At 38.2% G+C, this 17681-nt stretch overlaps 1 protein-coding gene across 1 annotated transcript in view; it reads left to right on the forward strand.

Moving 5' to 3' along the window:
- Window positions 1-12615: 12615 nt before the first annotated feature.
- Window positions 12616-17681, forward strand: part of LOC140168157 (uncharacterized) — a 61089-nt gene continuing 56023 nt past the window's right edge. Inside the window, exon 1 of the mRNA XM_072191480.1 lies at window positions 12616-13553. Within this exon, the coding sequence (XP_072047581.1) occupies window positions 13166-13553 (388 nt within the window). The 5' untranslated portion in view covers window positions 12616-13165. The remainder of the gene's footprint in view (window positions 13554-17681) is intronic.

Below are 17681 nucleotides of genomic sequence, written 5' to 3' on the forward strand. Positions count from 1 at the left end.
ACATTTTAGGCCTATACCTAAAACTTTTAAAGTCATATTAATTCAAACATAACTTTGGTAATACTCACTCGTTTTCATTCGTTGAAACGGCAAAACATACTTACTTTTCCTGACAAATCGAATTCCACCGCAAAAAATAAAAAAAAATAAGTCATTCCAATACCAATAAAAGTTAATCTCTTGAGCAAACAGACCCGATCCCAGAAATATATACCAGCCCGCGAATGGGCTGGCGACAAATTACAGTCGAAATTACGGCAAATGGACGATTTAGTCAATCTCTCTCATTACCTCAGCCCATTACATAATGTTATAGGCATTTTCCCAGAGTTTAAATGAAATGTATCAATTTTTTGCTTTTAAGGGGGTATACTACACCCCTGCTCAATTTTGTGCCTATTTTTGCATTTTTCTCAAAATTATAGAGCATTTGTGATAAGTAAGATATGTATATTTTAGGGGCAAGGACTACAACTACTGCACTGGAAATTTTATTTCGGCACAGACAACAGTTGTGGAGTTAGGGCCTACAGTCAAAAATGAGGGAAAACCATTATTTGATCAATAAATCAATAACTACTTGCCTTGAGTTGCTGAATTTTCAGTGCAGTAGTTGTAGTCCTTGCCCCTATAATATACATATCTTACTTGTCACCAATGCGCAATAATTTTTGAGGAAAATGCAAAAATAGGCACAAAATTGGCCAGGGGTGTAGTGCCCCCTTAACACGCGGCTATTGGTGGTTATATGCATGCATTGTACAGGGTGTATCAAAATGATTGGTACCCATCAGGTTTGTTGTCTATAATGAAACGACTGCTTCCTCCTAATTCAATATTAGATCCTCTTGAAATGGCTACAATTTATTGTTGTATGAATTTTTATAACATTAATGTAGAAATAAGGTGGATATTAGGCCTATAGTGTATTTTGATGTGGCAGTATTGGCCATACTCACTGGATATTGATGTGTACCAATCATTTTGATACACCTTGTAAATGTTTCTGCAATTAAATAAAGTAGTGATCATTATGCACAGACTGTAACAATAAAAATTATACAATTGCAATTTCGTTTTTTTAGAAAAAAAAAAAAATGAAAGAGATCATGGGAACAATGGTATAAAACTTTACCTGGTGTCTTTTCTATACAAACGCCATGCCAGATTTATCCCCAAATATCCCTAGGATTCAACAGAGGTCAAATTTCATACAACAGGGTTCAAATTTCCAAATTGTTCAGATTTTGTCAAAAACCATGCCAAAGTATTCATCTGGTCATAGTGGTTCAGAAAAAGTATAGTTTGACCTATCTGCGATCGACATACCGTTCTTGCAAAAAGGTCAAAATTGGGGGTGGTCAGTTGTTTTTGTGGCCATAGGGGTCAAAAACTTTTAAGAAATGCTGTATAAGTGTTGTATGAAATTTGATCCCTGTTGACCCCTAGGGACATTTTTTGAATTTGTTAACATACTTATCGTTTTCTACCCACTTTTGCTGATCTAGAGACGTCGATTAGAAGTTGACTTCCGAGGGCAGTGGCTCCGGAACCCCCTGGCTTCTTCCCCCCCCCCAAGTACCCTAGCCCCGCCTGCCAACCCCCTCCTTACATATGCCAAATTTTTGGGAACCCAATTTAGCGGTATATACTCAATTATTGAGACAAGTAAAGCTGTTACACAAAAGGAATGATATGGAGTCTATAAAGGAGGCCCCATGCATGCAAGGCTTGATACGGGATACCAGTTCCGCCCCATTTGCATGATTTTTCTCGGCATTACTGTAAGATTAATGTATTACTAATAAGAAGAACAGTTTTTTAGTTAAAAGGGCATTTCGTGATCCTCAGCATCATCCCCCACTTTTCTAAAAAAAAGTTGAGATTTTTATACCACTGGAAACCTCTTGCTACATAATGTTTATGTACAAAATATTTCTTGCAGATTAATTCGTTTAGCAAAGATATCGTGAAATTTGAATTTTGTTCTGGTAATACCAGAACGAATCGAAATTACAATACATTGTCTATGGAGCAGTGATACACATAATCATGCATAACTCGCAAACGCAAAATCGGAATCAACTGAAATTTTCGGAATAAGCTTTTTTTGCGGATATCTACTGAAAAATGTCATAAAAAGAGGATGCCAGGATCACAAAATACTCCTTTAAGAGGGTACAACACCCCTGCTGGCCAATTTTGTGCCTATTTTTGCATTGTTCTCAAAAATTATAGTGCATTGGTGACAAGTAAGATATGTATATTATAGGGGTAAGGACTACAACTATTGCACTGAAAATTCAGCAACTCAAGGCAAGTAGTTATTGATTTATTGATCAAATATTGGGTTCCCCTCATTTTTGACTATAACTCCACAACTGTTATCTGTGCTGAAATACAATTTCCAGTGCAGTAGTTGTAGTCCTTGCCCCTATAATATACATGTATTACTTGTCACCAATACGCTATGATTTTTGAGATAAATGTAAAAATAGGCACAAAACTGGCCAGGGGTGTAGTACCCCCTTAAATGGCTAAAACTGGTAAAATATGGCCCTTGGCTGCCCATCGCCTTAACGCAATAAAGAACACAATACGGCACGTAAATCTGAAATCGTAAATTGTTTTTATTATTTATTAACTGATTGCCCGATGATTGCAATAAAAGACATTATTATTTATTAACAACATTAAGATCGCTATTCTGCCTGTAAACGGTATAATTAAGAAGGCAAAGACCACGATACACCCACCTTTAATAGTAGCGTGACTTATATAATGATTTACCAATTGGGTAAATATGTGGGTAAAACCCCCAAAGTGAAAAGGGGATTTTATCAAAATTGTAGGCCTTGTAACATACTGTAATTTATATGATATGATATGAGACATGATATAAAAGTGATGAGTCGTGAAGAGGAAAAGTAAACATAATTATATTATCACATCCTAGGCTTCAACATAAACGATTGAAGTTTTGAGATATTTTCTCAAAATATCAAGAGAACCACTGAACCAATACCAGGTTTGTTTATACTCATTTTTATGCATTTTTCATGATGATTCCAATTATGGTCATGTACATTTACAATTTTGAAATTGTTTGAATTTTGAATTTTTTTTAAACTTGTCGTCTGCAGTCGACAACCGCGTGGAGAGGGTTTTTAAAGGATATGGTCCGATTTGTAATTACGGTGTTTTCTCTATTCTATGCATGAAGGCATATCACAAAACAATTTATGATTCAAAGTGTTTATAGTTAAATTACTGGTTTAGATATTAAAAAACAATAAATATGTGTCACCAAAGACCCATCTGTTGGGGTGCTACCGTACACCACCATGGTGGGGGATTAGGATACCATTTGTTCATATCTCATGCAAAAAGTAGTTTACTGGGGTTTATGAGGCATATGAGTTAACATGGTTAATGAGTTTTCTTCAGATTTCCAAATCTCAATTTGAATTGATGGGGGTAAGGAGTTGAGGCTGACAATCTGGTCACCCACAAAATAAGAAACATCAGTGCAAATTAAAACCGTTAAGGCGGGTCGTAGGGGAGCGTGACCGGTCGATAACTATACTTTGATCAACTCGTAATCGGCGGGAAATGTTTGGCTTAGTTACCAATACGCTGATAAATAGACCCACGTTAAGAGTGATATAGTTGACCTGTCTGCTCTATACTTTGCGAGTTAAAGAAAGTAGACAGTATATGACGTGATTTAATAATTCGTGAAGCTTCTGGCGAGATGTCACAAGACAATTGTTGATATAAAACATATTGATATTAATCCGCGATGTTAAAAGGCCCGCCGATTACGAGCTGATCAAAGTTTAGTTGACGTAATGAAAAAAAAGGTGTTTTTAGGGGGAAGTGTTAGCTTTCATTCAATATAAAAAAATCTGATTGGATGAAGGGAACACTTGAGGTTTTGACAAAAAAAAATCACAGATGCCTATTTTCCACTAGATCTCACACAGCTCTTATGATGCTATGTATTCAACCGTGTAGTATAAACACAGACTGCGTATAGGCTGGAAATATCTGTGTACTCGGGTGTATCGAGGTGGAAACTGTGCGTAGATGCATTTATAAGAGAATCGTTTTTAAGCCAGGCAAATTTTATGTTCATTTAATCTCTGCACCATTGCACCAGATCAGTATGACATGCCTGATAACACGAACCCTGGACGACTAACATTAAACATGCCCTACATTGTAGGCCGACGATGAATCAATCCATTTTTAGGTGAGTTATATAGGCCCTGATCAAAGGTCGTGTTTTGGAATGATATTGATGCACATCTAGTTCATTTTTTGTACATAAATGTCAAATAAAATAATAGCAATAAAACATCCAAACCAATTGAATCCTTTGTCTCGGTCCCAGCCGGTTTTTGTTCCTCCGTCACTAAACAACCCGGTTTGTTTAGTGACGAAGGAGCACAAATCGGCACAAACCATGCATCTACGTTTGTCAGATGCTGTATTTATATGCACAGGCCTATTATAGAAGGCCTATCATACCATAATTTCATTTAACATCTTTAAGGTTTTGCATACTCCCGAAGAAAACCTAGATTTCAACCAGTTTGGACGCTGGCTCATACAGGCGCAGAACCCTGGTCAGCCAACCATCGCAGCCAGGTCCAACTCCCCGAATGTACCCGTATAGGAATTTCAAGCTATAGCTCAATCTTTCACATAAACAGAAAGTTACACTGCCGGGACTCGAACTATAGCTCGAACTCGTACATACAGTCACTCACAACCAGAGTCTAAGCGCCTTATCTGATTGAGCTATAACTGGGCTACATTAATTCTCTCCATGTGGATGACGAATTTTTCGTCTGCATACGACAAGTTTCGATCATTTTTAAAAATTCAAAACATTTTCGGAATTGTACATTTTCATGACCATATTTGGAATCAGCATAAAATATGCATTAAAATGAGTATAAACAAGCCTAGTAAGTATTGAGTAAGCCTTAATCTTTCCCTAGAGAAGTCCTTTTCAGAAGGCTGAGCTTTCGGAACTCTATAGCGAGTGCCCTCATCTTATTTCAGAGCCATCTTTAACTCTGAAGATGGCACTCGCTAGAGTTCCGAGAGCTCGGCCCTCTGAAAAGGACTTAATCTTACTCATGTTTACCGACCTAGAGTACTAAGTAATTCCAAATCAAGTATTGATTCAGTGGTTTTGAGATAAAAAGGGAAAGATGTTGAAGGAAAAGGCAAACATGACATAAAGGTTGGTTTAATATTAAACTTCACTCCGTCTATGTCCCAATCTCTCCCCAAAACATTATAGAGAGGCAGTCTTAAAAATTAACAAAATACTATGACGCAAATGAAAATAATGTTCTAAAAAAGGACCAGCATATCCACAATTTCGTAGGACCAAACTTGCAATATGCATGTTCATGCATGTTACACATTTTTTTGGTCAAAAAACTTTCTCTTAACTTTCCCTTTTTTTCAATCTGCGTCCATTGTGTATTTTGATTTACGTCAACAAACTACAATGAACTATGTAAGAAAGTCGAAATCTTTTGAGAAAATGACCTGAAATTTTTGAACCTTAAATATCGCCTTTATTCAGCTTAAGGATCCTGTCCATGCTTTCTATGTCGGTTACCGGACCAAGGGTGGGCATAAAAAAAAGTGAAAGCGTAATGGTGAGGCTAGATAAGTAACCATAGCAACGAACCACGCAGGTGGCTATTGTTGTACTTTTTACTATTCCAATATTACAACTATAACTTCCTTCTTTTTTGTACGGTTTGTTGAACAGGTGTACTTTTATTTGCGTCATTTTTATTTCACTGTTCAGATAATTTAGAATTTCTTGTGTTTTTAGTATTTACTCGAAATCTTGTGCTCTTTACTAACGTAATGTTATATTCGTAATCGTATGCCAAACTTTTTGCGACCTCCATTGCACCATTTTTGTAGTTCTAATACGTTAAAATAAAACCTTAAAGGAAAATAATTGATAGTATACAAAAGCAGTTTCCGGGTCGAAAGGTAAGTTCCAAGTTCCAGTTTGTTGTTATCTAGCGCCCTCTATCATATGTTTATACTTCACTGAATAACGGATCTTCAAGGTGCCTTGTTCAAATACTACTGTACAAATGTTTGCATTTCATAACCATATATGGAAATATCAAAATACGTAAGAAAAAGGTAGAAAAGAAAAGACGATACATTAAAATATATACCATTTTTAAGTCAAAACGTTACTGTGCAGTGAAAGCCCAAATCATTTAAGTGCTACACAATAGTGCCAAGCACTCTTCCCAATTTCCCACTGCCCCGACTGATCACTCGTTTTTTTTCCATCATATAAAAGTTCATAATTTTAAAATACCCGTGTTGCTTTAAGATGGCCTAAGGTAAATTCATCTTTATAAACGCCAAGGGCAGTTATGTTAATCCATGATTGGATACGAAAGCATCATTTTATTTTTTCCCTTAAAGTTTGGGCCTACTCGAATGGCGCATCTCCACTAAATATTCAGATTTCATTTTAAATTTACTATACACAGCTACAGGGGGGGGGGGCTAGAAGGCCCATCTCTCATATTATAATGCGAGTTGAGTCGAACCTATATAGGCCTATAGCCTATAATAAGTCAAACCACAAATATGACAGAACAACAGACCATTCCACTGTAACATAAGCCGTTGCATAAGTCCTGACAAGATTTATCTAAGTAGGCTAATCATTGTAACAGATAAGAATGGTCCAAAATCGCGAAACTAAACAAATTGAAATATCAAGTTTTTTCTGCATGCTTCATTTTTCGCAATGAATTGTGGGGTACCATTCAATCAACCTCCGGGATCAACCTCCGTTGCCGTACACTTTAATATCATGAACATGTACTTGTTACTAATTATACTTTGATTATCGGGGACTCCCCTGTTAAGCGGACCTACATTATTATCAATCGGTTAGGTTTGACGTATGCACAGAGAGACCCAGATTCGTAAATATTGAATAATATAATTAACATAAAAATGTTTCATAGGCACATTACATACCATATGTAGTAATTAAGACAATCAACAAATTTGCCTCTGTCGACGGAACATGAAATAGTTTTCAGAAGCCAATAAAAATATTGATATCGACATTGTGTGATACATTTTCAATTATATATCATTTGGGCTCATCAACAACAATACTGCAGTCACGATCTCAGTAGATGTGTTGTCAAGATCACATTATTGCATAGTAGGCGAATTTGGCGCTTAATGTTGATTGTCTAGTGTAAGAATAAATTCGACCAACTACTCGAACTGTATACTATTAACTTGAGGATAAAACCGAAATCCGAACAAAAAACACTTGTCGCTGCGCGGTATCGAATCCAGTGAGCACATCACTCATCTTTTACTGGACTCATCTTATATAATCACCAGCTGTACCAGTTGTGTATGGTATCCATGAGTCGACATTTAGAGGATAAAAACATTATTAATTTTCACCAACTATATGTTAATTGCATAAAAACTGAAGGACAGCTGACAAATTTTAACGGTTGCCGAATTCGGCACACATTCAGTTGTGGTGCGCCCGTCGTGACACAACCTGTGTCCTTTTTGAAATTGCGAGTCTGAAATAATTACGGAGAAAACCGAAAGTTATCTGATACAGTCGACAAATGTAAACATTCTGCAGGATTCATGCTCGTATGCTTGTATAACATGTATTGAAAATTGATCATCAGTTGCATTGATTGATTTCATATTTGGGTCGCGCTGCTCCTGAACTCAGCTTGACTAACGGTCACCTTGCGTGAAAGAATTCATAGTAATTGGAGTCGACGCTAACGGTAAGCCTGCACTATTCAAATAATCTATTATTTTACTTATACGTTATCAAATGATTTTTAATTTGCATAATTTGCATAATTGATAACTATGTTAAAAATATTCAAATATTGATCCTGTTTCATGCATGCAGTAATTAAATTGTCAAATGTATTACGATATTTGGGCCGGCATTCGGCGTCAACGTACACGTGGACCATTATAGAAGGTGCATGTATGGGGACATATTGGTATCCATATTATAATTATGGATACGAGTCCGTATACTATAATGGGAAAAGCCTCGTCCATCCAAAGCATGCACATTAGGGTGATATTAGACTTAAGGTTACGGTTAGATTTAATCTATAACCCTATAACCTAACCCAAAAACTAATATCACCTGAGGTGATGTTTTGAATGAGCATTTTCCCATGTGCCTATATCGAGTTGGTTTAATGTTTATAGTGTTGAAGTTGCTTAGCATTCTGGGTTCTGGTAAAAGTTGGGTTTATAAGGTATAATGTGGGGTTTAGGGCAAGTTTTGGCTTAGGGTTAGGATTGTGTCACTGTGAGCATGGTGGCCGAGCGGAACGGGCTCCGACTAGTAATTGGAAGGGTGCGGGTTCGAGTCCCGGCGACGCCATCGTGTTGTGCCCTTGAGTAAGGTACTTTATCTCGATTACTCCTCTCCATCCAGGCCAGGTGTATAAATGGGTACCGGCATTCTTTAATGCTGGAAAGGTAAACAGACTCATTGGCCTGGCCCAATCGCCAATGAAAGAGAGATGGGCACTTCACTGTTTATATACAGGTTCGCCTCCTTTACCTTTACCTTTTGTGTCACTGTGGTAGTTATACGTTTTGATTTGCTTGTTCGGGTTTTGACAACCCTGGATAACCCAAGAAAGCCTCTAAACCATGTCTACAGAAGCTTATTTCCATTGGGGTCCATTTGAACACCGGACGGGTTAGGAACAATCAGTGGTTAACACTATAGGCCCCTACTCTTTTCGAAACTGGCTGCGAGACAAGAATGGCTCGCTGTACATGGGGCCGATGGCTTACATGGCTTAACGTCCACTCCGAAGGGCGGAGTACTTTCATGATTCATTTACCAAATTCTAAATGAACCATGGGGAGAGCGGAGGTCTGAATTTAATCTATAGAGGTTACCAAATTATTAATGTCGGACATTTTTTCCTCCATGTCAATATTCCAGCAAATCTCCACCGCCGGGAATTGAACCCGGGACCTCATGCACTAAAGATAAATATATTTATGGTTAAGGTATACCTTAACCATATTTGCCACTCTCTCTCATCCTTACGTTTTAGCAAAAATATGATCAGAATCAGATGAGTTATCATAGGATTTGGTTGATAGGGTTCGGTTTAGGGTAATGGTAGTGTTATTAGTATAACGACTGAGTCCAACTTTATGATAAACTTAGTAGGGGTATGATAAAGTTTTCAAGGCTATTAGGCGGTTGATGACACGGGTATCACATGCGTGATGATTTGCAGGGCCTTTGCACTACAGTGGTTAACTTTCAAAAAATGAAAGTTATGATTCAATTCAATTTAGGGTAAAGAAAACATAATATTTACAACTTCACAAATAAAGTCAACATTATCTCCTTTTGTGACTAACGCTTTGTTTCCTGCACTCTATGTTATCCTGGTATGAAAAAGTCGAAATCCGGGTTCCATATTCAAGCGCCTTAATTGTAATCCAGGTACAGCCCCGGGGTGGGTATACAATGAATGTATAAGAATAGTATAGTGTCTTCAACAATAGAAAACATAAGAAATAGAATTATGTGTCTGGCATGAAAATACAATCTTAGACACGTCCTTTAATGTCGGTTTGGAGACGATGTCCTAATAAGACATAAAGTTGTGTCTCCATGCAAGATATCTCAAATTTAAGACACAAAGTCATGTGCCCATGCAAGGCACGTGTAAAATGTAAGATGTGTCATGAAGCCGGTTTTTAGACACGTCTTGACTTAACTTGCTGTATGAAAGACATAGACATCTTGCAACAGAGTCATGTTAAACATCAAGCGTGTGGATCGGATTCCAAATGAAACAATCTTCAATCTGACCAAAACCACTCCATTGGCCATTGTTGGTTGCCAGAGTCAGGATTCATCAACTCAAATTTCTCGGCCATAGGGCCTATACTGCGTCTTAAAGACGACGAGCCTGTGAAAGAATGATGCTCTTTATATTCCACCACATGGGAAGAGGAAACCGGGACGACCGTGTGCACACTGTCCTTCAGTATGCCCAGCACCCCCTGGAAGATACTGAAGGGATGCTGCCTTGCTGTATGGAAGACACCTTGTTATAGAGTCATATTAAACATCAAACGTGTGGATCGGATTCCAAATGAAACAATATACAATCTGACCAACACCACTCCACAAAATTGTTTCGCTTGCCCAAGATCGCAACAGTTGGAGAAAGCTTGTAGTCGCCTGCTCCGCAGCCAACAGTTGGAGAAAGCTTGTAGTCGCCTGCTCCGCAGCCGACTGGTGATGATGATGGAAGACATGTCTCCGAGTTTGCTTGCATCTTCAGCCAAGACATTTTAAATTTACTACACTATTAGAAAAGTTGGGTAACTTTACCAATTTAGCACATGTGTTATACAGGCTGTATCAAATTGATTGGTACCCATCAGCTTCCAATGATTATGGACAAGACTATCTCATCAAATGCAACATAGGGGAATCCTGAGCATTTCAAGCGGATTTCAAAAAGATGCGGTCTTGCCAAGACACAAAAAAAATGATGGGTACCAATTATTGGGCTATCCTGGTTAAGGACTCTCACTCCCGCTCTCACTTCCCTGTATAATCAAGATATATTAACAAGAATATGCATAATATAAGGGCTATTTATATCTATTCTTGATCTTGCATGTAACTATTATTAAGGATATAATTAGGGTCTTGGTATTAGTACATCAAGCCAGGGTATTGGGCTATCCTGGTATGGTCTCTCACTTCCCTGTTTTTCCATATAATTAACAAGAACATGCATAATATATAGGCCTAAGAGCTATTTATAACTATTCATGCTCTTACATGTACTATTAAGGATATAATTAGGGTCTTGGTTATTAGTACATAAAGCCAGGGTATTGGGCTATCCTGGTTAAGGTCTCTCATTTCCCTGTATTTCGAATCAAAATAGCTAACAAGAACATGATTTTGTTTCTAACTTCGGCCATACTAAAACTATTTTGGCTGATTCATGTTCCATTTTTATATAGCCATTATAACTAAAGTTCATTAACAAACAAACAAATGCTAGACACATCCCTGTTCATTAAAAAACAATTCTAGTTATAAAAATGTTCTACATATTCGAAACATTCACAAACATCTCCAAATGACTAACCCCTGGATTTCCCACATCATTTTCCGCTGTCCTGGTGATGGGTTTTCATCATTATTAAAACAAGAAAATATGGGTTTAACAATCAAGGGCGTAATTACTAAGTTAAACGCCAACGCGAATGTTGGAATACGTATATATACAACAGCTCGCGATTTCGGCTGTTTGTTGAAAACATTTTACGCCAAGCTGAATCTACTGAAACACCTGCATGCACGGACGCTAAGCTCCAATTAGAATAGGCCTATACATACATATTAATTTCAGTTCATCTTTCTGAATTATTGTGAACTGCGTCTGTTGTGTTACTAACTGTTCAATTAATTGCTATAAGGTAAGGCTGTTTTCTTGGTACATTTTAAAGTGGTATGAAACTCTTCGTGAAATGTGCCGGTGTCGACCGATACCAGTTTATTATGACCACCGGGACGCATGACGAACGCATACCTCTCATACGCCGGCAAAAGAAGCGTTGCCATTTTCTTTAACAGTTTTATTAAAATATTATTTTATGAGTTTAATATGTGGGGTCATAATGTGTAATAACTTGTTCGTTGATACTTTAAGTTTAAGCTATAGGCCGGGTTGTTATTGTTTTTGGAAAACGAAATATAGCTCGTGCGGTCATGAGTATATCATCATCTGAAATTGCCGTCCGGCCGACCCGAAATTATACGAGGCTCATACAACATGATTATAACTTTCAATTGAATGGATTTTTCACTCTGTTTTACTGCATATATTATTGTAATAATTCTTAAGGAATCCTATTAATAAGAACTTTATTTAATTTCAAAGCAGAATGTATAGTTTTCATAGGAAAAAGCCGAAAAGTAGGTCTGCTCATATCCCAAACTTAGCCGAGCATCATGAATATTGAGAATTGGCCCGTGTCACCGGCGCTGGTCCTGGGTTTACCCATGCATGTACGATTACATGACCAACATGACCAAGAGGCGTTTCACTACTTTATGGTAACGATAGGCCTATCGTTTACAGGTACATGCATATGCACGGGTGTCACGGGGTTTTCATTATTGTTTTCTATCGATAATTTTGTAATTTCGTTCTTTTGACGTTTTTGTAACTTTTCAGTTGCTATTTCGGCAGACCAAAGTGAGTCAGAGTGAAGATCTGCACCAGCTTGAAGACCGATAATCAAGATGCGTTCAGTCGAAGTTTCCCCGAAAACTATTACTATTTCAGATGCTCCCATGGCGTCGACTGATAACAATAACAAAGTTGGTAAAATGGGGCAAAACCAAGACGATACTTCAAAATCCGAACAGTCATCGTCATTGCAGGCAAGTCAGATTGGACAAAAAGAAGAGTCAAATGACGCCTTATCTACAACTCAAATGTATGAACCTGTACATGTACCTGGTGCCACCGATGATTCCTCGTCAGAGATTAGCGAGTATCAGGACCAATCTACGCGGCCAAAAACGGTACAGTTGTTGCAGGCACGACAAGGGTCTTTGGATTTGGCATTTGCTCCCAATGTCCTTCCACATCAACGACAAGGGTCTTTGGATTCGGCATTTGCTCCCAATGTCCTTCCACAGCATCAGGGGAATCTTCAGCGAAGAAAATTGCATTATTCGGCAAGTTGGCCAACTGTGAGTAATGATGTCAGACCCACGACAGCATCGTATTTTCAACATGGTGACCAGCAAAGAATAGGACAAGACCAACGACCTACAAGACATTATCCTGAGGATCTTAACTTGTCATCATGTTCGTTACAAAGACCCTCTCCTTCAGAAGCAACATCACCAACTCAAGAAATTGCACGCGCTTTGCAGAACACACGCCTGCAAAGTCCGCCAAACCAACAACAGTGTTTACAAACGAATACCCCATTTAGCGGTGAATTCAAACCAACATCGGAACAGACAATAAACCCAAGTTATTACTTTCCAAACGTTTCGATGGACAGACAATCTTCTTCGTCAGACCAGACACGAATGCCAAATCCGACAACTCACGAGCAGTTTTTACAGATGCCATCAGCTCAATTTTGCGCCGGCAGTGAACTAAGCCCAACTCTTGGCGCCTGCGGTGGTGAACTAAGCCCAACTCTTGGCGCCTGCGGCGGTGAATTAAGGCCAACTCTTGACCAATTTACAATACCGGATGTATCCCATCCTCATATTCGTCAGAACGTTTCGATACATCAACGAGCATCTTCGTCCGGTCACGGGAGAAATTACAGGTCATCATGGCATGGGGATTATTCGGGAGCAAGTGCGATGCCGTATCCATCACATTTCAGAAGGGGAGCGCCAAATTCAACATATCCACGTGCATTGCCGGGAGGTGAGTTGACCCCATTTTTTCATTTTACTTTTATATTTATATAAACTTTGTAATTATATTTACCTTGGTAAGGTAACAGAAAATAGTAAAATTGATAAAAAAAGTACCTGGAGATAAAAGACTTCCAAATGCTATACTTAGTGTACTGATGAAGGACATCACCAAGAGGTGTGCCATTCAGGAAAGTGGACAACCCAGCAAACACAAAACGTTTTCGTCTTTTTTTCGACATCATTCGCAAAAGGTTAGAATAGGTGCCAGAAAACGTTTAAATGTCGGGTTATATAAAAGACATATAAATAGGGGGGTGATCTCGAACCAAAGTTTTAAAATACTTGTGAAAATCATTGTAGTGACTTGGTGTGAGTGGGAAAATGGCCTTTATTTCATTCAATTCGGGCATTTTACCCCCTGGACATGGCTTCTGGCATTGTAATGTACAGTATTGTTAGGCTTTCATGTTAGCTCATTATAGTTTATGGGTGGCTTCAAAACTCAACCGCTGATTGACCGGCAGTTAGTGGCGGTTGAACCGCATTCCATATTATTTAAAACAATACGAACCGGATCTAACCGGGTAGAACCGGCGAGCAACCGGCGGATGTGTTGAAGTTCTCCCTATAAAGTATGTGATTTAACTTATTGATAATTGTTTTCAGTGCTCCCAGACTAATGAATAACAAGAATCACTGATGTTACTGATGGAACAGTAACACTGATACTGATGATCCAGCCCCTTCCACAAGAGTAGGCCCTATTATTAAACATGTCCTAATTGAAGAAAATCAGTGTAGGGAATCATTGGTAGTGGGGAAATATGTCATGATTTTGCAAAATAAACAAAAATAAACAAAAATGTCCAGCTGGGGGGTGGTGGATGCAACTTGTACATCAATCTGGGTAACCACCCACTCTACTCCGGTTGAGGAGGTGGCCCTATATGAGGTCGGAAACGAATGAAATATCCATGTCAAGAGGCCATGAACATCTGTAAAATTGTTGATCAGTGACCTGGGAGGGGAATTTTACCTTGACGATTTACATGGAAATTGTTCAGTTATTTTCAGCCATTTTATTGAATATTATCTTTGACTTTCCCCATGTTCCATATGAAGGTTCTAAATTATATGTACACAGACCTTCAGCATTGGATCCCTTATAAATGTACTCGCAACCAATTATCTTCAGGCCAGTAGGCCTATATATGTACATCTTTTGCTTTTGAACACCTGATAACATCGATGGATGTATAACTCTACTGACTACTAAAATCAATGGAACTTTGACCTCTTGGGGTCATTTCATTTCTATTTTGTTGATTGGAAGAAATTTTGGCCACATGTGTGAAGTCAAAAGAATGTTCCTATTTTCGTCAAAATGTAGTCAATTTGATTTTGCCAGGTGTCAATCTAGACTGAAATGGAGTCATTCGCTTGATTTCCTTGATTACAGCAAATGTCATCCATAAACAAATCATACATCTGCCACTTATTCATATTTGCCAAAATTTTTCAAGCAGAATGACCAACCCCATCTCTTTTTCTAAAAATAGCTACCGTAAAATGGGGTAACTTTGGGCACTTTTCAGAGTTTTTAAACCACTGCTTCCAAACAAAACCAATTATATTTCTAATTAACTCTTTTTTGTGACATTAGGGTTCCTTCTACACCTTGAAGTTGAAAAAGATTTTTAATAATTTTGTAAGGGTGCTCTAGGGGTTCAAAATGACCTGACCAAAGTTACCCCACCTTTGGGGCAACTTTGGTCACAGTATTACATTCCATGAAGGAAAAAAAATCAAAAAAATTGATCTTCGCTGAATATGGGCAAGTTGTTGTTTTTTGTGACATTTGACACCTTGCAAAATCAAACACACATCCTTGCTCACAAATATCGATTTTTATTTTTTCTGAAAAAATGTAAAAAAATGCTGATTTTTTTTTTTTTTCCCGCTTTTTTCGTAAATTTCAAGGAAATTACACATGAGCGACTATTATTTCTTCCAAACATAAATTTCTTAACAAATTGACACCAAATATGACTAAATAACAATATTGCTGTACGAAAATATGACCATTTAAAAAATATATTTGACCGACCAAAGTTACCCCGCTGACCGAAGTTACCCCATTTTACGGTACATCTCTTGAAGGACATAAAAAAGAAAGTCATGAATACCGTAAAACCTCGTCTACAAGCATATATTGTGTTTTTTATGAAAGCTAAATTAATAGGTTGGTCTTAAAATAATACTTGTTTGTATATGCCTGGATCCGTAATTTATTTGCTTAAACTCCATAATGGCGCCTGGATATAGCTTTAGTCAGAAGCACTCTATAATATGCCTGTAGACGAGGTTTTACGGTATGCAATTAAAGCAGATCCCTATCGCTAACTTTGGAACTTATATATTTGTAGCCCAATGTTGTACACCCAGTTTTGGTTCTTGGGCTCGAAATATTAAAATTAAGATTGTTTGTTTCAAATATGGAACATACAATACCTAATTCTAATATATACATTTTACAACTACACACATATTTGGGCACATTATTTATGGTAGAGACTTGATCCAAGACACCAAATTTAAGTGTATATTCCTTATCAGGGGTGGTGCAATAAGGTACCCCGGGTGGTCAATTCCCAAAATGGTCTGCCAAAAATCGCTTGCCCACCCCACCCCCTTTGGCTGTGCCAAAAAAACTTTGCCTCCCCTTTCGACGTGCCAAAAAACCTTTGCCCACCCCCCTCCCCTTTGACATGCCCAAAACAAAAAATTCTTTGCTCCCCCCCCCCCCTTACACATACTTGATTTTGGGGAACCCAAGTTTAAAACCTTAGATTGTCTTATCATATAAAGCGAGCACAGTGAGCAGGAAAATTTGCCCAAAAGATCAGTGCCAAAATCGCTTTTCCATCCCCCTTCTTTCGTCGACCTGCCAAAAATCGCTTGTCCCGCATTCAACTGCCAAAAATTCAATGATTTTTTGGCCTGCCAAAAATCATTGCCACACCACCCCCACCCCACCCCCACCCCATATATTAAGTCATGTTTAAAACGTTTTAAAAACATTTTTGTGTTTGCTGGGAAGTTATATGCCAATTTATAGATACTAAAATGTTGCATATAAGGACCTATAACTGAGCTTCCTGAAGACATTAAAAATGTCGGGAAAATATCTAGACGTATATCCCTGCGTGTCTTGAATCAATGGAGACACGTCCTCAAAGTGCAAATCGTGTTTCAGATGTCCTTAATACTGTGTTACACAGTAAGATATGTCCTACTACAATTTTGATACATGCATGTCTCGTTAGTTCTCAGTAGTTTTGAAATTGTATTTTATTGTTTAGGCAATACTTTGTGCTTACAATGTTATATGTATTTGATGTTTGCAATAAGAAAATTTACATCTGATAATTTCAACCTTCTTCATACTTTGAAAAACGGTGGCTCATGAAGCTCCCGTGTGATGGCCAAGTGGTTATTGGCGCTGGTCTCGTAAACCAGAGGTCCTGGGTTCAATTCCCGGGCGGGATCACTTTACCTATTTCCTCCTTTAATCATTGCTCGACGGCGAAACTACAAAATTCTGAAGTTTTTGTACTATTCAAAGAAATAGGAGTCAATCATGTTTTTGTGCCCATGCATGCAGTGGCCAGAAAAAGATCAATCCGTCACATGGAGGCAGAGCAGATGTCCTATGAATAATTGGAAAATGCTGCCTCTTCAGGGTTTACAGAGCGAAATAACAATTGGGTTAAATTCCAAGTAATGTATTGCACTTGTTGTGTGAGCTGCAGATTTGCTCTTTATCAGAGCCCTCATCATGAGATGACAAAAGTCTGACAGTGATCGTTAAAAATTTGTGACGTATGGCGCAAACCCTCTGATCACGAAGTCCTGTTACGTGACTGCCCCTTCCTATACTACAGTGGCGTAGCGTGAGTTATCCTAGGGGATTGGGGGGGGGGGGCGACCACGAGGGGGGAAGGATGGGGGACACGAGTCGTTTTTAGGTAATTTTTCTATGGTATTTCTAAATTTTCAAATCGATTGGGGCATATATGCCCAATGCCCCTATGACTCTATACGCCACTGCTATAGTATATGTCTCAGTTCTGAT

The sequence above is a fragment of the Amphiura filiformis genome, chromosome 13 (assembly GCF_039555335.1).
Source record: "Amphiura filiformis chromosome 13, Afil_fr2py, whole genome shotgun sequence".
NCBI classification, from domain to species: domain Eukaryota; kingdom Metazoa; phylum Echinodermata; class Ophiuroidea; order Amphilepidida; family Amphiuridae; genus Amphiura; species Amphiura filiformis.